A 25,090-nucleotide genomic window follows, 5' to 3' on the forward strand; every position below is an offset into this window, starting at 1 on the left:
ATTATTTGGCAGGCTATTGAGTTATTAGGGTACTGAGATTTCAGTCAATCATATTCCCAGATAATCAAATTCAATTGCCAATAAGATGGCACAATTAGCTTCCAGAGCACCAATCCAAGAAAGAAGGTTCAAAGTGGATGTGGAAGTACAAAGGAGAAACCTCCCTTCCATCTTTAAAATAGGGTTCAGCCTAAATGTGATGACCAAGGAACCTGAGATGAAGACTAGAGAACACCCATCATCCAATATTTGAATGACCCTTCTTTCCCCACAAGTAAAAACAATAGACGGCAAGCAACTAAATACGTCATGTGGGACAAAACTATGTTAAGAAAGACCCCAGATGGACTTCTGCTAAAATGCTTAGGCTTAAAAGAATCAATGAGAGTAATGGCTGAAATACATGAAGGAAGAAAAACTCTCAATCCTGGTTCGAGGCTATGCTGCTTCTAAGCTCTCCTCACTTTCACGGCAAGAATAGGGGGCTGCAGGATCTTTAAAGTAGGTTCGACTGCATGCTACAGAGGAACGACAGACGGATCAGAGCAACGGATAAGCAGACTGGCGTAGCCCTTCAATCTATAGATTTAATAGCACTACTAACAAATCCCTCAGCCAAGAAGAAAGCCCATACAGTCGAGCTAAATCGCCTATAAAATGAGGAAGGAACAGCAGAGACAAGGACATTCAACCAATCAAACAAACAACATACAAACTCTGCTCTCAAGCCAGATTTGCATCTAGAAAATTGAAACCAACCCAGATTCAGTCCTTTTAGTAATAGTTTCCTTTTATAAACTATCTTTTTTCTAGTGTAAAAGCTCTGATATCCTCCATAGTGTTGTAGTATCGATTCCCTCATGTAAAACCTATTTACCATCCATCCTTTTTTAGCGTACAACCTCTATAAACACAAAGAGAAGTGGCTGCAAGAAGTTCATGAAGGAAAAATTGTGTCCTAGCTAAGAACATGTAAGAACATTTGAATACATATGCAAACTATTAACACTTTAAAGTAGGCATGCATTAAAAAACAATTCATAAAACCCATGACTTTCAAAGCCTAGTATATGGTGAACCAATAAACTCTTTAACAACATTAAAGAGAAGGAAAGATTTAGAGTTTCTTTACCCTTGAAGCTCATCCTTGATTACACAAGGGATTCACCCAAGTGGAGGGCCTTCAAGTCACCTCCTTGCTCCTTGGATCTTCCTTGTGATTTTCCTCCTTTTAGTGCTCATTTGCTTCTTTGAGGATTTGAGGATTAGTTCTCCAAAAACATCAAAAGCTTGATGTCTCTAAGTCTCCACAGCAAGGATGAAGTGTGAAAATGAAATGGATGACTTAGAGAAGAAAAGATTGATAGCTAATTCCCCTATAAGTGGCCGGCCTCTTTAGAGAAAATGAGAGAAAGTGTTTCACCTCATTTCACCAAGAAAAACCCTAATGAGAAATAAAACTATAAAGTTGATTTTATACTTCATTTCAAGTGAGTGGCAAACTCGTAATTAATCCAAGTTTGCTACCCTCACCCTTATGGCCGGCCTTACCTTTGTTATTGGGCTAATTGCCCATTTTGTTTTAGTTGTCATACAACTTAAACATAATGGGTCTTGTGGACCAAAACGCTTTTGAGCCCCGAAGCCCAAAACCAACTTAAAAGCCCAATACGAACCTTTCGTAAAATTAATTAACTAATTAATTAATCTTGACCATTCTCAATTAAACCATTTAATTGCTTATCCATCTCATTTATATTTCTTCACTTTCACCCTTACTCGGTGTACGATCCATTAGGTTCCAATTAGCGAGGCAGTGGGCGATTGTTACTTTTAACGATCGATTGTGAATTGAAACAACATTTCAATTCTCCCCTTGATTAGTGTTGGCTAATCTTCAAGGCTTCCACAAACCATGAGTGACACCTAGCAGCATATCATGGTTACCCAAGCTAAGTAGAAGTGATTGGAGAACCTATCCAGTTACAACTACAATGCAATACAGTCCTTCTCTAATACAATACTCTTAATCACATTGTTTGAGTGATAGTTTGTTTCATGTCTACTATCCAATGTGATACTTCTCTATATGATTCGATTGAATATGATTTGGAACAAATTTCCTAAGTCATATTCATATGCTTTGGCCAAAGACTCCCGAATCATATCTTAGAGTATTCTCCTTCCACCATAGAAGGTTAGAGATCCCTTGTTGTGCATTCATATGCCTACATGACTAGATAGCTTGATCCCAACAATGCCGTGGACACTCCAATGGAATGCCATTTAACATGATCAAAGATCAAGGACCTAACCATTAGACATCTATGATGCCTCAGGTCAAAGGACTACTTTGCATATTGCAACTATCGAGTTCTTACATGACATGTATGTTTGAACTCTCTTTTGATCGTTGTTCAGTGTACTCGATTACTCTTTCGAGCACCTATGTGTTTGTCTTAGTGTCCAACACTAAATGACTTAAGACTTGTCATACTCGCGCTTGAGTCAACATAACACATACTAACCTTAGCGGATTGTCAATGCCCAATTGGCAATCCTATGGCTAGGAACGTTTTAGGAATGAACATAAGAGAAAGGTCTCGTTAATCTAACTTACTTAAATCACTTATCTCTTAGATCAAATACATTCCTTGGATTCCCTTATTGCTTAAACACATGATACAATAAATAGTGATTAACAATAAGCTTTGCCCTTCATTAAACATATAAAAGTTTAATACAATAAGTATTCCAAAAGCTATTACATCAAATGAGTGGCTTTGTGGGCATACTTCCAACAGTTCAACCTTACCCGACAAGGTGAAATCTTGCCCGAGTCTCTTTGTTTGTACTTAAGCTTAATAGATCTATCGTCTAAATGTACTTTTCAGCTTGTATTCAAAAGTTATTTCCATCTGTTTTCCACCTAAGAGTCCCATTTGCATCAAGATCTGGTTAACTTAATAAACATGCTTTCATTAATAACGAACTAGATTTGAGGAAATGGTCTAAAATGGCTATGAACTCCCTTCGTTTCGAACATACAAGATTATGAACTAAAAGTCTTTGTTTACATGGCAAGAAAAAGAATTTAATGCAGACTTAACTCATATGTGACAATCCTTTGATAAAAAGAAGTTTGAGTAACTTGGGGCACAAGTAATCACTCAAAGCACATATATTTCAACAACTGTTATACAGAGATAAGAGTAGCACGTCTAGCACTTCGTTAGTTTTGATTGTGAGTCTCAAGGCCTACACCTAAGGCCTCAGAAAGACACCCTTCAAACTAACTGTGAACTCTCTTTGCAGCACACCAAACAGCAAGAGCCCAACGATCACACCCAAAGTGCCATTCACCCTTGGGGAGCTGTGTGAGGGGCCATCCTCCTTTGCCTCGAACAACTTCTAAACAAACAAATATAATTAACTAAATTTGACGTGCAAATATTTTCGTTAAATATAATCTCCATTATATTCTCTCCTAAAAGGTAAGGTAGAGGATAAAGACTGTTCAACCTCAGCTAATTGTTATGATACGGGAGAATCACGAACGGCTCCATATTTATGTATTAAAAGGAAGATTCCATGCATGCATGCAGCGGTAAACAACTAAACAAGAGAGAATACATGCAGTGGTTACCGAAAGTGAGGTTATAATTGAGATTAGTGGGTAGGTTGAAGGGGAATCAAATGGAAGAAAATGAAGATCATGGAACAGATAATGGGTGTAGTTAGCAGACAATGTGAGCCCGTGGGTGGCTGCATGTTGTGTTTCTGTGAGCTGTTCGTGATGCTTCTCACTAATCCATACATACATACATACACGTGTGTGTGTGTGTGTGTGTGTAACGTTCGTTGTTGGTGGTGTTGTTGGAGGTGGAAGAAAGGGCATATGCATATGTCCTATATAAATAAAACCCTAAAAGCAATTCATGCAGGGACACTCATGATTGGAACCCTTATCACCGCCCCATATCACGGCTTAAATTCAACAGCAATAAGGGATTTGATCGTGTCCCACATTGAACATTTTACAATATGCCAATGGACATGCATGATTGAACTTTGTGTGTATTGTAGACGACTCCTACCCTAATTAAGTTCAATTTGTCACTTTAATTAAACACAATGGCCTTCTGTAGCCTAATTTTGCATGCTTTTTGTGAAAGCAGTTGCGTGTGATTTGTGCGTAATTCTTTTGAATAGAATTTTAATGTTTGAATTATCAATACATAACTTTTTGTAAATCATGTCAGGTAAAGACACATATAGAACTTTTGTAATAAGGAAGAACTTAGTTGTAGGTGGCACATCAAAAGTGTTTCAATTCAAACTGCAAATTGATTCATCTTCTTCAAGTGTCAAATCGCAACATAGCCTATAAGTCAGACTGCCAACATAATTTAAATTTTATTATATTTAGCAGCAAATTGCGTTCGGCTTGCAAAATAGTGTGTCAATTTCTTTGTGCTCAAGTTCAAATTATTTTCCTTATAACTTAGACTAGCGATTATTATCGCCTTCTACACACACACAGAGAGAAAATTAGCCCCCCTTGATTGAAACAAGAGGAATAGTCAAGAGTTTAAAAAAGCTTGATTGGGAGGATTTGGGACAAGGAGGCTCTTTCCTTTTCTCTTTTTGGAATGCTTAAGTGGGTGCAACGTTTGGAAATCATTTGGACAGGCCAGTGTTCTTTGGGGACAAAGAAACTTTTTAAAATTTAAAATTTAAAGATCAAGAATATCATTGTTAGAGATTTTATTCGACCAAAAATATTGTATGTTATCTTTGGCGCTAAGTTGGTGGGTCTATTGTATTTGGGCACACTCGTGAAGGAAGAAGGATAGGTTACGTTTAAGAAAAATGGGTTTATGGTTTGGTGGTATGATTTGTTTGCCCTCTCAATATTCTGCCAAATAGTCAAGAGAGGTGGGCTTACTTAACAAACATGCGCGGGACAATAACTTGTGAAAACTGAGCTTTTTTTTTTTTTTTTTTTTTTAAAGAAACACGATATTTTATAGAAAGAACCAACACACTACAAAAGATCCTGGTTGAGAAAGTCCTGAACGAAATCAGGAGGATCCTCTAACCATACAAATTCATTACCAATTGAAATGGAACTTAGCTAATTTATGGGCAACTCCATTACATGTTCTTGGCACGTGCACAAATTGGACCGGGGAAACCAATTCCGCCACTAACCTGACATCCTCTGCTAACAAACCAACCTTGGACAAATCCTGAGAGTAGTTTTTAATAGCAGCAATAGCGAGCACAGAGTCACCCTCCACAATAACCCGTGTAATCTTTGCTGAGCTTATTTTTTAAATAAGCAGACGCCGTCACTCACCCTTCGACCCTAACTCACGAACCCTCTCACCCGGAGAGACTTTTGTGAAAACTAAGCTTATTAATTTGTTAAATATTGGCTCTGCTACAATTATCGAATGAATGTGTTTGTAAATTACACTAAGTTGCAAATGCGAAACAAGCAGTGTGGTTGCGGAAAACTCTTTGGATTAGTCTGTCTGTTGTCACAAAGGGTATCACATTCATAACAAGATGGTACCAGGTGGAACCAACATGTAAGGGATCTACTACGGTCTAGTGATAGGGTTTAGGTTTTAGGTTCGATTCTCGGCAAAGACGAATTTAAACCACATTATTACTAGCCCATTATAAGACTAAGCCCATCCCCTAGATAATATGTTTGTTATAAAATAAAATAAAATAAAAGGCAATATTAAGTTTTTCGTACCCTCTATGGAGTATCGGAACTACAATGAAACTTCCATATGGGCTAAATGTAGAAGCCGCATAGGGCTTGGACTTGACCTTACATTTGTTTTGAGCAAGGCTGTCGTGGAGGCAACATACTCACAAACGAGATGGGACCCGAAGGTGGGGGGACACCTTACATCTCCTCTCCAGTTTGCAAATAGAAGACGTTACAGCGGAGCTGGCAGAGAAGGGTGTTGCCGTGGAAGTTACAGATGCGGCATTGTATTACACTCTAGATGAGAGTTATGGTCGTGTGAGTATCGATTTTTCAGTCAAGTTTTATTTTAGACATGATGATTGGTAATTCGTTAGTATACGTGTATATGTGAGACAGATTTAGCACTTTGCTTCCTAACAATGCACGCTTTATTTGCTGCTAAATAGTTTGAGGTGATATTCCAATCTGATTCTACAGTTGATATATAAACAATGAGGTCTGTCTGCAGAGTTTTTGCATCTCTCTCTCTAACGCGTGCCCGCGAACACAGAGAAACAACCACATTGTTAGAACAGCTGAACAAACACTAGAATTTAGAAGAAAGTATACCCCAATATGTAAAAGCTTGCAAGCTATCAACTCCGATGGTTCACTGCAATGACAGCTTTGCTAGGGTCAATGCTAATACCCTGACCCCGTTAGATATATCCTGAATGGATGCATATTCTTCAGGCTTATGGCTGTAACCTGCAAAACCAAATCCAAATGGACGCAATAACTTAATAGCATTCTCTACTCATTCGATCTAGCATTCTCTACATGTCTAGCAACTGATTCATTCTTTTGTTCAACTATGTGAGTGAATGTCATCCAATGTTTCTAATTACGAATATCTTTGCGTTATAGTTGTGCTTTGGCACACGCAAAATGTGTGGCAGCTGACATGCTTTTGCAATAAACTAGATTCTCAGTCTGACTCAAATTATTAATTTCAGTACTACTACAGTTATTTAAGATGGTGGTTTCTAGAAGAAGAGAAAGGAGATTCTACCTTTGTAACATGGAATGAATATCATACCCATTGGAGAAACCCTGCAAGGATATGAAAATACATTAGTAGAACCTATTTGTGGTGAAAAGAATAACGGCATGCTGTTCACCATCTGAATTTCCTCAAATTTAGTTGAATTAGCAGCCTAAGTAGCCACTTGGTGGAGTACGAAAAAGCACATACTAAAAGAAATGAAATACGGAGAATGCATTGTATGAGGATGTATATGAAATACAGCAAATCTCAAATCTTGCTATAGACTTTAGATATACAGGGAATCCTTTCTTATAGGGATAAGGTTTTCTCTATCTTACCTGGCCATGAACAATGAATCGTGGTAAGCTCGGCTAATCATGAACTTGTACGTTAAGTTTAGCTCTTTCGATGAAGCTTCCATTGCCTCAATTATTGATTTATCAGAGATTGCTGGCGGATCCTGATTTATGATTTTGAACTCTGATAGACTGACCCCACGTTTACTTGCTATAGCAATTGCAGATCGATGAATTTTCTCAATTACAATGTTTCTTCGCTCTTCATCAATATCTCTTGTGTCTACAAAATGAAAAGGTATTACATGGTATCAAAAAATAAAACCAAATTTTTCTTCGATATATACTAAAAATCCCAAAGACTGGTATCCATTTGGCTCAATTTATGACCGAGAAAGGATATACAATGGTCTTTTCAAACTTCAGTAAAATTGTATATTGTGCTTGAAAATTTAATGACAGAAAGCATACCAATTTCCAGATGCGATTTACTAGGGATGCTGTTAATGGCTCCAGGATGTAGCTCCAGAATACCTTTGTATAAAATGATTATTAATATATACCACAGACATGAAATAAGAACAACAGCCAACATAAGAGACTTAGAACATGTTGAGAAATTTTAAAGAAGGTCAGAGAATTAATCCACAGTCCTGCACGTAGGTGTGAAGGAAACACAACTTACCAACTGTACCGACAGTATCAACAGACCCAGATTCCAATACGTGTTTCTCAACAGCTAGTGCTAATTCTGCAGCTGCTAGTCCAGCATCATTTCTGGTATAAATAATTAATGGAAACAATTATGAGGCATGTTTACTTGAATATAACTCAACAGCCTTTAACACAAAATACTTATTTTAGCTGCATGAGTCAGTTTTCAAAAGTTATTAGGAAATATCACACGGAATTTGCAGGTGGGATAAGGGGAAGGGAACAGTTGCGCATAACACTAGAACTCAACAGGAAAGGTGTTGAAACTCCATTTTACAGTTTGCAAACAACTCACCTATTTGGCATTAGGACAGCACCGGCATGGCCTCCATTGCCTTCAAACTCCACTTTTATACTTGCTGGGGCTGCAATGGCAGTTACAATACCAATTGATATACCTGGATCACAAAACATACTGCTTTAACACATACACTATTATGCATAATGTTGGGAACATGTATGTTGGAAATGATCTACCTTCCTCCTCCAAAATGGGGCCTTGCTCAATATGCAATTCCACAAAACCAGAGTAGCTTTCTTTTTTTAAGAACACACTCAATAAAGCATCTTCATGTTTAGTGTAGCCAGCAGATCCTGCAGCATCTAAGAAGGATACATTTTGACCATCAACTGTTGTCTTCAGAGCATTAGCCAGGGCCTCAATCCCTGCCATTAAGCGGCTGCACAATATGTATTTTGCTTTTAAACATAGGCAAAAGCTAGAGTGCATTTATTTAAACAACACACATCATTGTTGGACTTCACCCAGAACTCAACAAATTAAGAGATAAAAGCGAATTAAATGTTTTATGTAGAAACTTCACCGAAACATTAGTATAGCTTCTAGTGTGTTAAAGTCTAACCAAGTAGTGATCCTAACCTTCCTAGACAGCTGATTCCAAAGCGTGTAGGCTCTTCCGAGGTGAACAAGATAACTTCCAGTGATCTTTTGGGTTTGAAGCCAGACCTGCCAGAGATTCAGTAGCATAACCAGAAGAGTTGTAAATACATTTCACCTCAGGAGAACCTAATATGAAATATGAAAGCAAACTTCTGATTAGGATCTTTCCATTATTAATATTTCCCAAAAGGTTATTTTTCACTCAATATAAATTCTCATTTCCTCAGTATTTTATGTAAGATCGGTGTCTCATCCTTGTCTCCTAGAGCGAAATCAAGCATGCTAAGGCTACAAATTGCCCAACTCAATTAAACGGTTCACACCAAGACTCATCAAAGTTGCATACCTTTTCAGTACATTGATGGCTTCTATAGCACCTAGAACACCCACAACACCATCATACTTTCCAGAGTATGGAATGGCATCAATGTGAGAACCTGTCGCAACTGCAGAAAGATCTGGATTATAGCCTTCCCTACATATAGTAACACAAGACAAAACCATGGTCAGAGAAACTTAATAAAAGTACAATATAAAGAACAGTGCATCCCAACTAAATAAGGGGCAATAAATATATGCCACAGGGATGAGAGAGAATATAGAAAAGCTCCTATCTAATGTAACCAAAGCAGTCCCGAATCAGGGTTTTCCAAAGTTCAATTGATTCAATTGAAACAATCAAGTTTATAACATCACAATATTCAAATAACAAAATAGAATACGAATAAAAGTTCGAAGATTAGGACATAGTACACTCACCACCGACCAAATATGTTACCAACAGCATCCTCTCTAACAGATAGACCAGAAAGTCCCATCAAGTTTTTGATGAACCTGCAGTAAATATTAGCCAAAAGAAACAGTATCAAAGACATAGCAAAGATCGAATATCATCTCAACATAAATCTCAATACTTGTTTGGGTTGCCATTGTTCTCATTCTGCTAGTCACCATTCTGATAAATATTCGGAAATTGATTTTATCGAAATCCAATTAAGACTTTCTACATTTACTCCATCCAACAATTAAGCCATCACGTCAATGAGATGCAATATGGAAGTAGAACATTACTTGTCAATCTATACATACAACAGCCATGGTACAGATTACCTAATGTTGAAATTCTACAATCAAGCGAAGTTCAAGCCACCCAACGAAATCCAAACAGACTCACTGAAATTAAACCTTAGTTGAATTGACAATTTGACACTGAAAAGGTAACATGCATACCTACGAGCCAATACATCTTTCTCAGTATACAAGACCCTGGTAACTGATGGGGCAGGTGTATCCGAATAAGTCGAAAGTTCATCAATCTACCAATCCAAAAATCCACAAAATTTGCTCAGATATGAACAAATGAACAAACCAAAATCTCACAAACAGTCATATGAGACAATTAAACAAAACCCAATCAGCCAAACTGATAAAGCAGATAAACCCCAATTAGCAACTATCAAATTGATTAAATGAAGTACCTGTTTCTGCAAACTTTGAGTCTCAACTGAGAGTAAAGAAACAGTGGTGTGAGACTGAGAGGTAGAGTGTGATTCGTGAAATGGGTAGCCAGAGAAATCCTCCATTGTTTTGATTGTTGCGTCTTCATTTTCGTGAGCAGAGATTGCAGTGAAGGAGCAGAGGAGGAGGAGGAGCAGAAGAATTGTAGAGCTAGGGATATTCAGAGACATGATTTTTCTGGGTTTTTTTTCTTTTCTTCAGAACAATTTATAAATTCAGATGGGGTTTTATCGGATGCGTATATAAACATACCATTCAATATAAAACAATGGTATCCACCATGACCATGGGTGCTTATCTGACACTGGTTTTGTCCTGTTTTGTGGTACTTTTTTGAGTAAATTACATAAAAACCCCTCAGGTTTGAGGTCTATTACAATCTCATACAATATCTTTAAAATATTTTACTTTCATACCTCACGTACTATTTTATTTCAAAACAACACCTCCGTTAGATTTTCCATCCAATGGTCTGTTAAATGCTGACCTGACTGCCACATTTGTGCTGATGTGGCTGCCACATGGCAAAAAAATAATTTTTTATACATTAACAATATTATAATATTAAGCCTATTTAACAAAAAAAAAAAAAAAACCAGAAAACCTGAACCCAGATCCCCTTCCCCACATCTCACCCCCACCCCCTTACCCATCTCCTCCTTCCCGTCCGTCCGTCCCCACCCCCTTACCCATCTCTCCCACTCTTCTTCTTCCTCCACACCAACCCCAACACACTCCCTGTCACCCTTTCTTCAATTCCCTCATTCCCTCTCCCTCTCTAGGGTTTGAACTTCAAATTCCACCCCTCTCCTGCCTCTTCCCCCGCCACCCTCTGCCTCCACGCGTCTCCTTCCCCCAAAACCCATATCCCCCTCCACCTCTCCCACCTCAAAGCCCCCACCTTTAATCATTTATCTGCTTTTTTTCACTAATTTTCTTAGAAACCCCTGTAACCCAAATACCTACAACCCACTGCCTAAAAACCACAACCCACAACCCAAATACCTACAACAGTCGCCCGCGGGGGTCGCGAGCTCATCGTCGAATGTGGGTCCTCGCGGCAGAGGAAGGCCGGTAGGTTGTCGCCGGGGGGGAGGGGGGACAGCAGGTGCGTCGTCGCGAGGGGGAGGGGGGAGAGCAGGTGCGTCGTCGCCGGGGGGGGAGAGCAAGTGGGTCATCGCCGGGGGGGGGGGGGGGGGTGGGGAAAGAGCAGGTGGGTCGCGGCAGGGGACGGGTTTGGTTTCTTCTTATTCTGGGTTATTCTGGGGGAAGGGATTTTTACATATAGGTGAGGGGGAAGGAAGGGGACTGGGTTCGGGTTTTTCTGGTGTTTTTTTTTTAATTTTTAAATAGAGTTAATATTATAATATTATTAATGTATAAAAAAATTATTTTTTTTGCCACGTGGCAGCCACATCAACACAAATGTGGCAGCCACGTCAACATTTAACAATCATTGGATGGAAAATCTAACGGATGTGTTATTTTGAAATAAAATAATACGTGAGGTATGAAAATGAAATGTTTTAAAGATGTTGTATGAGATTGTAATAAACCCTCAAACCTGAGGGGTTTCTATGTAATTTACCCTACTTTTTTGGTTTTGTTTATCGTTTGGTGAGTGTGACGTGTGGTGGGGTTTAGGGAAAGGAGATAGTAAATTGTAGCAATAGTTTCACAACTCTAACTCAATTGGAACAATGATTTTTCAACTAAAAATTCATTAGCATTGGTCTCTCAACTCATCAAAGCATGCAGCTATAGTTCCTCAACTAAAAATTCATCACTAATGGTCCCTCAATGTTAATCCAACTGGAGAAATGGTCCCTCAACTTTAACCAAATTAGAGAAATGTTCTCTCAACTTCAACCCAATTGTAGCAATGGTCATTCCAACATAACACATTTTGACAAAATTTTGACGAAGTTGACGAAAATGACCATAGCTACACGTTTTGATGAATTGAGTGACCAATGGTAATGGATTTTTAGTTAAATGACCATTGCTCCAATTTGATTAAAGTTGAGGGACCATTGTTACCATTTACTCGAAATGAGATTATTCGCGTTCCAGGAGGATCCTCGTCGAACCCTCTTTGTAAGGATGCTGGAATCCTCCAATTACATTCGTTCATCGTACATCGTACGGTCAGAAATTATTATAAATTTAAAATTAAATATAAACAATACCTGATAAAAACTGATTACACGATGTACAATGAACAGATATAATTGAAGAATTCTCAAAATCTTTACAAAGAGGATCCAGCGAAGATCCTCACTCATTTGCGATATGATTGGGAAAAAGGGTAAAGATTAGGATTTTTTTTAAATGAAAAAGTGGGTACATGCATGGTCGAATCAAAGTGTAATTTGCCTCACATTTTATTAGGAAATGATTACGATAAATCTTACGTTCAATTCTTGTCAAAATCAAATTTGAATTACATTTTAAATAACCTTCGTCTTTCACTTTCTTAGTGTAAGTAATATTTTTTGTTTAAAGAAAAAAATTATCATTAATGCATTTGTATACAAATAAATTTTGGGTATAATAATATTTTAGAGAAAGAAAATGAAGAAAGCAAAAACTTAACTTCAAATTTTTACTTTTAGAAAAATATCGCCCTATAAAAATAAAAGAAAAAATATGAGTTTAAGAGACAGATTTTAAACTATAGGCAACGTGAATCAAACATACGTGAATCAAACAACGTATCAGTAGAGAAATTGGCCTCCTGAGAAAATGAGCCTCTTGATTCTTCCTAACATAGGAAATTAATACCACTCCATAAGATTTCAATTTTATATTTTTGTATAACATAATGTATAAAAATAGACAACAATATATTTACAACTATAAAATCAAAATTAGGCCAAATCTCATTATAAACTCGGTAAAATAATTTAGCTTAAACCTTAAACAACGAAAATCGAACATAAGAATTTTCGCTTGCAATCAGATTTTACAGTTTTAATGAATCCCTCTTTAGTTTTCTACAATTTTCCATTTCAAAGTTTGATCTTTTTTATTTTACTTTTTAAAAAGAAAAACCTACTGACTTTGATCGGTTAAATACAGGCTTAGCTTAAGTTAAAAAAAAAGATGGAAAAGACAGCTTTCAAAAATCAGCTTATTTCAACAAAACACGGATGAACATTAACAAGTTAATGAACTTCTCAATTTTTCAATCCTACCCTCCCCTTTCTCATGCTTTCTTCCTCATTTTTCCCAGAACCCACTCAAAGACTTCCAAATTTTGAGACTTCTCTCTCACTCTCACTTCCCTTCTCTATTTCAGAAAAATCCTTCAGGTGTTAAGCCATCTCTTCCAAAAAAAAAATCCTTTATATTTTAAGCAAGTCTTTCTCTTTTCCTTGTTCATTTAATTGTTTTCTTCTATTATACAGATCCTAAAACTTGATGGAAAGATTGGAGCTTTCAGCTTGCTACACCAAATATGAAAGAAGCCATCCTTCCTTGTCACAGCCCGTCCCGAGATTTATATATCGGGAGCGTGAAATGACGATACTACCCTTGACGTTACTAAGGTATGTGTGTGATATGTTTTGAATTTTTCATGGTTCCTAAGCTTTTGGAGAAAATAATTTAAGTTGGATTTATTTGGAATGTATTTTTGTGCGGTTAGGGATTAAAATTAGTGTGTATGTTTGGTTGGACCACACACAACCAACTCTCCCTGCTCTCTTCCCCGTACCTTCCCTTTCTCTCCTCCCTCACGACTCTCTCTCACTCTCTCTCCCCCATAAACGTACGGCAACAACTAAAACCCTCCAAAACTTCGTGGATCGAAGCAAATAAGGTATGAATCTTCACCCTCTTGATGTTTTGAGTTGATTGGTACTAGTTTTAGGAAGTGAAACCCTCGGGATCGTCGGGAAACCCTAACCCCGAAATTGTGCACTGTTCATGCACATGTAAAATCTTACGTTTCAGGGAATTTCAAGCTCACAGTGAGCTTAAGGACATCCTCGCGAGCCTCGGAGTGCTTCGTTGGTGATAATTGGACGTCGGAGGACCGAGAGCGAAGTCCTCAAAGTTTCCCGAACTATCGTGCTTCCCCAGGTAAAATATAGTGAATTTTAGACCCTAAAACTAGTCCATCGTGATTCTTCATGGTTGGGGCTTCAGTTTGATATAAAATTCGAAGAAAATGGTTGAGAAACGAAGGAGAACAAGAAGTTACAAGTTTGGCCGGAAACCGGCCGCCGGAAAAACAAGTCCGGCGACTGGCTGGGGAAGATGACGCGCGTGGGGGCGCGTGTGTCCGTGTGTTTCCTGGCGCATGGGGGCGCGTGCGACACCAAAAAATTAATCTAAAAATTTCTCGACGTCCGTGACGTCGAGTAGGTCGATGTGGTATATTCATATACCCAATTTGAGCATCGTATGAGAAGTTATTTCGAATTGTTGGTTATATGTTTAAATTAACGTTTTTATAGTTGTTTCGCATATAGGTGACACTTATCCCGAGGACGAGCGCATCCAGGGACGTCACGGGGGTTACGACCCATCGACTTATCAGTGAGTGGGCAGTTTTGTTTTCGTATTACCTATATACAACTGTTTTTCCCAGAAAATGCGTTTATATGAAAATTTTGATTTAAATTGCCATGCATGCAAATGTTGAGATATTTAGTTTGATAATGGATGCATATATATGTTAATTGACGCGGTGGACGCACAGGTGAGTTTTTATATTATTCAGATGAGTTATTTTATGAGAACTGCATTGAAAGCTCATAACATGCACCCTAGGTGTTAGTGCTTATATTATTATTCACCACATCGCACGCTCGTCTTGGATCCAAGTAGGTGGATGTCGTACAGACCATGTGAGGGTTCCGACATGCTAGTCATATAGATCACTAGATGTGATTCCGACTAGTGGGTGACCTTAGTTATGCGCGCTGATGATTGATGAGAGAAGCACTAGAGCGTATTTATACACCTTTCATCGTACACACTACTATACGTAGTTCCGAGTGATGTGCAATGTAGTGCTGTACAGGTCACAGTTGGTGACTCCGGCAGGGTCGTATAGGTCACTGTGGTGACTTCGGCTGAGTGGGATGTTGAGCTTTAGAATCAGCCGTACAGGACCATTGTAGGGTCTCCGGTTGATTTATTATTTCACCTAATTGATATTGATGCATTTCTGATTATATTTGGCATGGCGTGGCATATTATTTCTGATATGTTATGTTGATGGATATGAGCTGAGTTGTGATGATATGTGTATATATATGTTTATATACTATTTTTCTGGGGAAGTATACAAGTTTTACGGTGAGGGGTTAGAAATGTTTTAAATGGAATGTTTTGGAAAATCTTTGATTTTACTGACCCACTCATCTTTGTTTTGCGCCCTTCCAGGTTCTAATTTGCGGTTGGTGACTCTCGAGGTCTTTTTCCGGCATTCTGACAGACGCTCTACATGTAGGACTCACCTGCGGGTGATGTACTTTTATTTTGGTCCTACTTGACTGCACTTAAACCTATGCTCTGAATTTATGTGTTTACCTTATAACTCATCCTTTTATTCTAGTAGGTGGTTCTACTAGAGATTGGTTTGAATTCCTTTATATTTTGTTATGTCTTGCTTCCGTGTCGCACTTTTGGTTACGTCACGCTCACGTGACGGCCAGCACGCCTTGATCCTCTAGGTCGGGGTGTGTCATTCCTCCCAACGATCTCTCTCATTCTCCAGGTCGCGTTATCTGGCTCGGCGTCCTTCCTCTGGTAAGCTTCTCTTGTCTAAAATTTCATTATTTATTTGTTTGGATTTTTAAATTTGGGGATGGGAGAGTGAGTGAAAAAGGGGTGGGAAGAGTGAAGGGATGAGTGTATGGGTGTCGGGAAACAAACATTGGGGATGGAGGGTCGGGAAAAAATTAATTGGGGAAGGTGATATGGTTTGTGGAAAAAATTAGGGTTTGTGGAGAAAACAAGAAAAATTGAGAGAGAAGTAAGAAAAATTGATTACTTCTCTATTCATTTTTTTTCCGAAGAGTTGTTGATTACTTTTTTTAGATTAATTTTTTGTTTGTCATTATCTTTTGGTTATTTCAAACAATCATAGCTGTTTTATAAAAAAAATTTATCAAACACTATAATACTATTTTTTTTTTCTTAAAACACTTTTACAAAAAAATACACCAAATACTCTTCTGCGGCTTAATTTCATAACACCAGAGAAACCTTTTTTTTTCGAAGCAGAACAATACCAATCCAGCTGGAGTCATCAAAAGAAGGCGGGAAGAGTTGAACCCCACAAACCCCTAAAATCAAAGTCCTTCCCTCCATCTCTCTTCAATTTCAGAGACTCAGCGTGCAGAGGAAGCTCCACAGCCCACAACAATGGAGGCCCCCACCCCCAAACACACGTGCCTAAAGCTCGATCTCCAAGAATCCCAGCAACCAATCTTCGTCAAGGGCACGTGGTTCCCCTCCCGCTTCGAACTCTCCATCACCGACGGCCGCAACGCCTGGATCTGCTCCGCCTCCGAAGACCAGGTCAGCGACCGTGCCGCTCAGTGGGACCAGCCGGTCTCCGAGTACGTGGCGCTGGCCGAGCGCTACTTAGGGTTTCAGCACCCTGACTCCGTATACGGGTTCGCCGACGCCGGCGACGGCTACAAAAGAGTAATTAAAAATTGAAGCTTTTTATTAACTTAATTTCTTGGGGAAATTATGTTAGTTGTAATTAAAGTTGAGTAATCATTCGATTGAGATTGATTGTTTGTACAGCTTTCATGGACGTTTGAGAAGGAAGGGACGAAGCTCGAATGGCGGTGGAAATGTCAGCCGTCGCCAAACAGTAAGCAAACCACGGCGGCGGTGTTGGATTTTCTCATGGATGCAAATGTTGGGCTAAGTGTAAATTTCCCTCCTTTTTATAAACTTAATTATTTTTTGCTACGAAGTGTTGGATATTAATAGGAATGATAAGAAAACTAGGTTGGAATCCACGCAATTTTGAAACCCTGTTGGAATTTTTGGAAATTTAATCGAAAGATGAGTTGTGATTTGGATTTTCAAAGTATTTAGTGTTTCTGAAAGAACCTAGATGGGTAATTTCATCTACTATGCACCGGATTTGAATTGTATATATATGTACAGACTGCAGACTCTGAAGATTTTCTCTCAACTTTGTTGCACAAAAGATTGTGATTTTTTGTAAACTTGATCTTGCGTTGGGTTTATCGGAGAAGCCAATGTTGAGCTAGAGTTTTTTAGACTTCCAGTCTGCCGCTCTACATTGTCTAGGAAAGAGCTGATTGCATCTGACGTAACTTGCATTAAAGTTGGAATAGTATCTGGTTGATTACTCATGTCAATAATGAAGAGTGGTGTATAGTATGTCGGTTTCCTTGTTTTTACAACTATTAATAAGTCACTGATTTGTGTTTCTATGCCAAATGAGTGGCGAACGAGCACTTTGGTGCCTATCTACAAGAATAAGGGCGACGTACAAAATTGCATGAACTATAGGGGTATTAAACTAATGAGTCATACAATGAAGCTCTGGGAGAGAGTCATTGAGCATAGATTGAGGCAAGAGACACGGGTTTCGGACAACCAATTCGGGTTCATGCCAGGGCGCTCAACCATGGAGGCAATCTATCTCTTACGAAGATTGATGGAAAGATATAGAGATGGGAAAAAGGATTTACACATGGTCTTTATAGATTTGGAAAAAGCGTATGATAGGGTCCCAAGAGACATTCTTTGGAGGATTTTAGAGAAGAAAGGAGTACGAGTAGCATATATCCAAGCTATAAAGGATATGTATGAAGGAGCAAAGACTGCCGTAAGAACTCATGAAGGACAAACCGAAAGCTTTCCTATAACTGTAGGATTACATCAAGGCTCATCCTTAAGTCCTTACCTTTTTGCGTTGGTAATGGATGAGTTAACAGGACATATTCAAGATGATATTCCTTGGTGTATGCTTTTCGCAGACGATATAGTGTTGATAGATGAAACTCAGGAAGGGGTAAATGCAAAGCTTAACCTTTGGAGAGAAGTGTTGGAATCTAAAGGTCTTCGCCTAAGCCGATCAAAGACAGAATATATGGAGTGCAAGTTCAGTGCAAATGGAGGCCAAAACGAGTTAGGGGTGAGGATCGGAGATCAAGAAATACCAAAGAGCGACCGTTTTCGTTACCTAGGATCTATCTTGCAAAAGAACGGAGAATTAGATGGAGATCTCAACCATAGAATACAAGCTGGATGGATGAAGTGGAAGAGTGCATCCGGCGTGTTGTGTGACCGCCGTATGCCACTGAAGCTCAAGGGAAAATTTTATAGGACGGCAATAAGGCCGGCGATGCTGTATGGCACAGAATGTTGGGCGGTGAAACATCAACACGTACACAAAATGGGTGTAGCGGAGATGAGGATGCTTCGTTGGATGTGTGGGCACACGAGAAAGGATAAGATTAGGAATGAGGATATCCGGGGTAAAGTAGGAGTAGCCGAAATTGAAGGAAAGATGAGAGAAAATCGGTTACGGTGGTTTGGACATGTGCAAAGAAGGCCTACTGACGCTCCGATTAGAAGATGCGACTATGGGACAGAGGTTCAGGGCCGAAGGGGTAGAGGAAGACCTAGGAAAACTTTGGAAGAGACTCTAAGAAAAGACTTAGAGTACTTGGATCTAACGAAGGACATGACACAGGATCGAGCACAATGGCGTTCTAAGATTCATATAGCCGATCCCACTCAGTGACTTGGATTTTCCAAGTCTCCAACCGAGAAGTTTTCCTCACTCGGGAAATTAAGGGAACACTACCCCAACCTACATGCTCCACCAAGAAAGCTTCAACATACAGGCTTCAACAAAAGAAAATTCAAAGAACTTAGCGAAGAAGGCTTTGGTGTATTTAACACAATACGTTGAAATTAAGGAAAACTTATTTATTGATATCCCCGATAAGCTACAAATATGTACATATACATGAGTCAAAATAAACACACAAGAGGGAGCCTTCACAAAGGTTGCTTAGGAGAAGTCTCAGCAGTCGGTAGAGCCCCAGAAAGAGAAGGCACCGGAGGGGGATCATTTGGAGCCTCAGTACTGGACAGAACCCTAGAAGGAGGAGGCATCAGAGGTTGATCATTCGGAGCTTCATTACGCGGTACAGCCCCAGAAGACGAAGGCAATAAATGCCTTTGGAACAAACCCACAAATCTCTGATGATCAAGTAAAACCTGACCATCAGATTCCTTCATCTGGTCAAGCTTCCTCTTCATGTTTGTAGCATAGTCATGTGCGAGCCGGTGCAACTGTTTATTCTCATGCTTGAGCCCTCTAATCTCCTGTTTGAGACTCATCACTTCAGCCGCCAATGATTCAACTTGGCGGGTTCGAGCAAATAGGCGTTGGGCCATATTAGACACAGAACCTGCACACTGAACACTGAGAGCCAGCGAATCCTTAACAGCTAACTCATCAGACCGTTTGGAAAGTAGTCTGTTATCTTTGGGAGTGAGAAGGTTCCTGGCCACCACCGCAGCGGTCATATCATTCTTCATCACGGAATCCCCAACGGTAAGAGGACCAGTAGGGGAGACGAAGGATGGGCGCCATATGTTGTCTGGAGAAGGCGGGGCTGCCTCTTCAACAAGGTTCAAGTCAAAACGACGGTCGGAGGGGCCAGACATTTTCAAAGGTGTTGAAGAGAGAAGAGGTCGGACAAATCAAGATCTTAGAAGTGCAAGAATGAAGCTTCTACTGGTGGAGATTCAAGTGTGCTTTGGAACTTAATGCCAGCCCCTATAAAAATCTGCACTCGACGGAGCTTCAGAAATCGAAGAGGCGCCTGCTCAGAAATCGAAGAGGCGTTTGCTTTCTCAAAAGCTGGGCTGCTTAGAGATCACGAGGGTTGATCTCAGAAATCGAAGAGGCGTTTGCTTTCTCAAAAGTTGGGCTGCTCAAAGACCACGAAGGCCGATCTCAGAAATCGAAGAGGCGCTCGCTTTCTCAAAAGCTGGGCTCCCCAGAGACCACGAGGGCCGATCTCAGAAATCGAAGAGGCACCTACTTTTCCAGCCTTGTCAGCACCTGTCACACGCACACTCAGCTTTGCGAAAATTATGGGCATTCTGTCGAAGACTTCTGGGGAAGTAGAAAACACATGAATCTTACTGTTCAATCACCCACTTCCCACACGCAACAATAGCTCATGGGTACCACAGATAACTTTGTCAAAGTTCTCTGCCAAAGTTGAGCACGTGAAGCTTGCAGCTCCCACTACATCGCTCTGACCAAGAAGGGTAAAAGAATAGCAAAGAAACAGCACTAACAAAGTTTAGACCCATAAATTTTGAAGGTCTAGCTACCATATTATTACCCATAAGGGTAAAGGAACAGTACCACTGCTGGATAATTGGAAAGTCCCTGTGTGTCAACCTCTGTGCTTCGTGGCAAGGTAGACTAGCAAACATGCCCAACCTTTACTCACATTCGAGAAAACACTCCCAACAAGATTGCTTGCTCCGAAATCGAAGAGGCACTGTCCTCCGAATCTCGAGAGCCAGACTCCCAACATGCCTACTTTCTTAAAAATCGAAGAGAGGGTAAAGGAACAGTACCATTGCTAGATAATTGGAAAGTCCCTGTGTGTCAACCTCTGTGCTTCGTGGCAAGGTAGACTAGCAAACATGCCCAACCTTTACTCACATTCGATAAAACACTCCCAACAAGATTGCTTGCTCCAAAATCGAAGAGGCACCGCCCTCCGAATCTCGAGAGCCAGACTCCCAACATGATTACTTTCTCAAAAATCGAAGAGACACTGCTCCCCGAATCTTCGAGAGCCAGACCCCCAGCATGATTGCTTTCTCAAAAATCGATGAGGCATCGTTCTCCGAATCAATCGAAGAGGCGCTCGCTTTCTCAAAAGCTGGGCTGCTCAGAGACCACGAGGGCCGATCTCAGAAATCGAAAAGGCACCTACTTTTCTAGCCTTGTCAGCACCTGTCACACGCACACTCAGCTTTGCAGAAATTATGGGCATTCTGTCGAAGACTTCTGGTGAAGTAGAAAGCACATGAATCCTACTGTTCAATCACCCACTTCCCACACGCAACAATAGCTCATGGGTACCACAGATAACTTTGCCAAAGTTCTCTGCCAAAGTTGAGCACGTGAAGCTTGCAGCTCACACTACATCGCTCTGACCAAGAAAGGTAAAAGAATAGCAAAGAAACAGCACTAACAAAGTTTAGGCACATAAATTTTGAAGGTCTAGCTACCATATTATTACCCACTAGGGTAAAGGAACAGTACCACTGCTGGATAATTGGAAAGTCCCTGTGTGTTAACCTCTGTGCTTCGTGGCAAGGTAGACTAGCAAACATGCCCAACCTTTACTCACAATCTCGAGAGCCAGACTCCCAACATGACTACTTTCTCAAAAGCGAAGAGAGGATAAAGGAACAGTACCATTGCTGGATAATTGGAAAGTCCCTGTGTGTCAACCTTTGTGTTTCGTGGCAAGGTAGACTAGCAAACATGCCCAACCTTTACTCACATTCGAGACAACACTCCCAACAGGATTGCTTGCTCCAAAATCGAAGAGGCACCGCCCTCCGAATCTCGAGAGCCAGACTCCCAACATGATTACTTCCTCAAAAATCGAAGAGACACTGCTCTCCGAATCTCGAGAGCCAGACCCCCAGCATGATTGCTTTCTCAAAAATCGAAGAGGCATCGTTCTCCGAATCTCGAGAGCCAGATACCACAGACCACTTTTTTAAAGTGCTCTGACAGAGTTAAAACATGTGAAACTGGCAGCTCCCACTCCTGTGCTATGACCAAGCAGGGTAAAGGAATAACATTACTACTTGTTGTTAGGGAGACTCCTATATATGTCGACCTCCATCCCCAACGGACAGGCAGACCTGCAAAAATGCTCAACCCTTCATCATATTTGAGAGGGCACTCCCAACGAAGCCTTTCGAAATATTCAGCTTTCTTTCCCCCCGATAATACCTTTGCAAACAAGCTATACTAGAGCAAGAATATCTCATATCATCAGGGTTAAAAGCAAGAGTATCCCATATCATGCTTTTTCCCTGTCTTTTCCTTTGACCTTGTTTTTACCTGCAAGACAAGGAGAAAGAGAGCAATCAGTCAGCACTTGGAATTAAGCTTCCAGCCAAGAACTGACTGCCTGGAACCCCTTACCTGATTACTTACCTGGCATTGCTCTCGAGTACTCATCTTCAACATCTTATGTTTCCAGGGAAGATTCCGCATCTGCTTGAGGAACAGATAGGGCAAGTGCGAAGGATACAAGGAAGCATGTGGAGACAAGCGTAACAGCACACGTGCCGATACATCCATTACTCTGTCAAAAGCAAAAGTATCCCATATCAGCAGGGTGGAACGTACTCTAGATTTGATGGACTTGTTTTGACCCTCAAATTCTTCAGTCGGCCTTATACTCTGGAGGAAACCAGAAAACCCTCCAGCTCAGTTCAAGAATAAGCCTGTGGAAAGTTACTTCTTCAAAAGCAAAAGTATCTCATATCATCTCTTCTCATTTTTCTTCTCTTTATCCTTCATGCTGCTGCAAGATGGGGAGAAGGTGAACAATCAGTCGGAGCTCTGATTGCTTACCTTGTCTGTCACCTCTTTCAGCAGACCCCCTAGCTCAGCGACTTGGGGGACTCCTACTACATGGTTTGTATCGCGCTTGACCAAGCCTGAAACTACAAGTAAGCTTCAAGTGAAATTGATACATTACCTTGTGCATCTCCACCAGTTAAAGATACCACCCCTGGATGGAGGAAGAGTATTTCCAGAGAAGATGCCACATCTACCTATGAGACAGATAAGGCAAGTCAAGACGACACCACACTCCGATACTTAGAAGTTTCGTGATTACGAGATCATTCTCCCACAATATTTCCTAATGTCATTTGTACTAAATCATTCACTTGTACTCACTAAAGGAGAGCTTGAACCTATGTACTTGTGTAAACCCTTCACAATTAATGAGAACTCTTCTATTCCGTGGACGTAGCCAATCTGGGTGAACCACGTACATCTTGTGTTTGCTTTCCTATCTCTATCCATTTATATACTTATCCACACTAATGACCGGAGCAATCTAGCGAAGATCACAAAAAGCGACCGTTTTCGCTACCTAGGATCTATCTTGCAAGAGAACAGAGAATTAGATGGAGATCTCAACCATAGAATACGAGCTGGATGGATGAAGTGTAAGAGTGCATCCGTCGTGTTGTGTGACTGTAGTAGGCCACTGAAGCTCAAGGGAAAATTTTATAGGACGGCAATAAGGCCAGCGATGTTGTATGGCACAGAATGTTGGGCGGTGAAGCATCAACACGTACACAAAATGGGTGTAGCGGAGATGAGGATGCTTCGTGGGATGTGTGGGCACACGAGAAAGGATAAGATTGGGAATGAGGATATCCGAGGTAAAGTAGGAGTAGCCGAAATTGTAGGAAAGATGAGAGAAAATCGGCTCCGGTGATTTGGACATGTGCAAAGAAGGCCGACTGACGCTCCGGTTCGAAGATGTGACTACGGGACAGAGGTTCAGGGCCGAAGGGGTAGAGGAAGACCTAGGAAAACTTTGGAAGAGACTCTAAGAAAAGACTTAGAGTACTTGGATCTAACGGAGGACATGACACAAAACCGAGCGCAATGGCGTTCTAGGATTCATATAGCCGACCCCACTTAGTGGGAAAAGGCTTTGTTGTTGTTGTTGTTGTTGTTGTACATATCATGCATATTTGAGTCAGTATATTCTGCTGGAGGTGCTTATGAGAGTGAGTTTAACTTGTTTGCTTGTTTCATTCATAATATGTATGTGTGTGTATAGGAAGAAGTTGTGAGAAAAACTCAATCATTTGAGAGGTTGAAAGTGGAAGCTGAGAAGTGTCTAGCACAGAGTGAGAAGATTACCAATGAGAAGATAGAATTTGAGTCCGCTATTTATGCAAAGGTGCACCATACCATACCTCTATTAGCTATTCATCGATTTTCTGTGTTCTCAAAATGTTTCTGTATTCTGTAAATGGAGCTTCAAACTTCTCCTGCCATATAATACAGTTGGCATTCTTTGCACTTTAGAGTGCAGTATGTTCAGTAAATAATATACCCTTGCGAAAGTTAGTTCTTCATATGAAAAATTCCCTACAATGGTTAGAGTCTAGTATTTGATGTCTTTGCTTTTCAGAGATTCTTTTGTTTTCAACTAAATTTGCATGATCTGGCCAAATGTGTATCAGAATCATATTTTGATCATGCGGTCACTTTTAATGCTTTGACCATTTGGGATGTGATTGATTTGTTCCCATCTCACTCATTTAATTGAGACTTGTGCAGTTTTTTTTTTCCTGAATCTCTTGACTGACATGTCTTTAACATCTTGTAGTTTCTTGGCGTCTTGAATTCAAAGAAAGCTAAACTAAGAGAGCTCCGAGATAAGCTTTCAAACAAAGAGGTTGCTGGGAAACTGCCAGAAGAAGAGGAAGCAAGTTCAGAACAAACTGAACCTTATGTCAGTGGCGATGACAAAAGCGAGGAAGAATTTTTGAAAGATTATCCAGCTACCTCCAAGGATGTTCCAACCATTAGGTCTCGAGGTAGAGGTCGAAAGAGGGGAACGCACAAGTAGCGTGTCACTCGTCAATTCTAAATTTCAGCATGCTTATGTCAAATATTCTGCGCCCAGGATGTTCCTATAAGTTTGTAACTTCCTATTTAATGTGTATGATATTGCAGAGTTCCTTTTTAATAGTACTGAGATCTTCAGAGGAATACACACTTCTGTACTTCTATCAAGATCTCGTTTCACAGCTGTTCTAAGCTTCGTAAACAGAAACACGGCCTAACCACG

At 40.1% G+C, this 25,090-nt stretch overlaps 2 protein-coding genes across 3 annotated transcripts; one reads left to right on the forward strand and one right to left on the reverse strand.

Moving 5' to 3' along the window:
• Window positions 1-6,136: 6,136 nt before the first annotated feature.
• LOC126597016 (ureidoglycolate hydrolase) lies at window positions 6,137-10,452 on the reverse strand. The gene is made up of 12 exons (XM_050263764.1): window positions 10,148-10,452; window positions 9,900-9,985; window positions 9,429-9,503; window positions 9,016-9,144; window positions 8,649-8,735; window positions 8,246-8,448; window positions 8,064-8,166; window positions 7,740-7,831; window positions 7,526-7,588; window positions 7,097-7,337; window positions 6,783-6,823; window positions 6,137-6,478 (listed from the first exon to the last, which is right to left on the reverse strand). Exons 1-12 carry the CDS (start codon window positions 10,355-10,357, stop codon window positions 6,381-6,383), a joined length of 1,428 nt encoding a protein of 475 aa, XP_050119721.1. The 5' UTR covers window positions 10,358-10,452; the 3' UTR covers window positions 6,137-6,380.
• Window positions 10,453-16,411: 5,959 nt separating this feature from the next.
• LOC126595722 (DNA repair protein XRCC4-like) lies at window positions 16,412-25,049 on the forward strand. Of its 2 annotated transcripts, XM_050262028.1 has the most exons (4): window positions 16,418-16,853; window positions 16,959-17,087; window positions 24,071-24,193; window positions 24,626-25,049. In XM_050262028.1, the coding sequence occupies exons 1-4, from the start codon at window positions 16,569-16,571 to the stop codon at window positions 24,866-24,868; spliced, it is 780 nt and encodes a 259-aa protein (XP_050117985.1). In that variant the 5' UTR covers window positions 16,418-16,568; the 3' UTR covers window positions 24,869-25,049. The 2 variants fall into 2 exon arrangements, with proteins under 2 accessions (XP_050117986.1, XP_050117985.1); XM_050262029.1 differs by lacking the exon at window positions 24,071-24,193 and having other exon boundaries at window positions 16,412-16,853.
• The last annotated feature ends 41 nt before the right edge of the window (window positions 25,050-25,090 follow it).

The sequence above is a fragment of the Malus sylvestris genome, chromosome 13 (genome assembly GCF_916048215.2).
Source record: "Malus sylvestris chromosome 13, drMalSylv7.2, whole genome shotgun sequence".
Taxonomy (NCBI): Eukaryota; Viridiplantae; Streptophyta; class Magnoliopsida; order Rosales; family Rosaceae; genus Malus; species Malus sylvestris.

Coding starts and splice junctions, on each gene's coding strand:
- LOC126597016 (XM_050263764.1), bottom strand. CDS start 10,357: ATGTCTCTGAATATCCCTAGCTCTACAATTCTTCTGCTCCTCCTCCTC. Junction 9,504..9,899: donor AAAGATGTATTGGCTCGTAG/GTATGCATGTTA, acceptor TATTTACTGCAG/GTTCATCAAAAACTTGATGG. Junction 8,449..8,648: donor GGAATCAGCTGTCTAGGAAG/GTTAGGATCACT, acceptor CATATTGTGCAG/CCGCTTAATGGCAGGGATTG.
- LOC126595722 (XM_050262028.1), top strand. CDS start 16,569: ATGGAGGCCCCCACCCCCAAACACACGTGCCTAAAGCTCGATCTCCAA. Junction 16,854..16,958: donor CCGGCGACGGCTACAAAAGA/GTAATTAAAAAT, acceptor TTGTTTGTACAG/CTTTCATGGACGTTTGAGAA. Junction 24,194..24,625: donor AGTCCGCTATTTATGCAAAG/GTGCACCATACC, acceptor AACATCTTGTAG/TTTCTTGGCGTCTTGAATTC.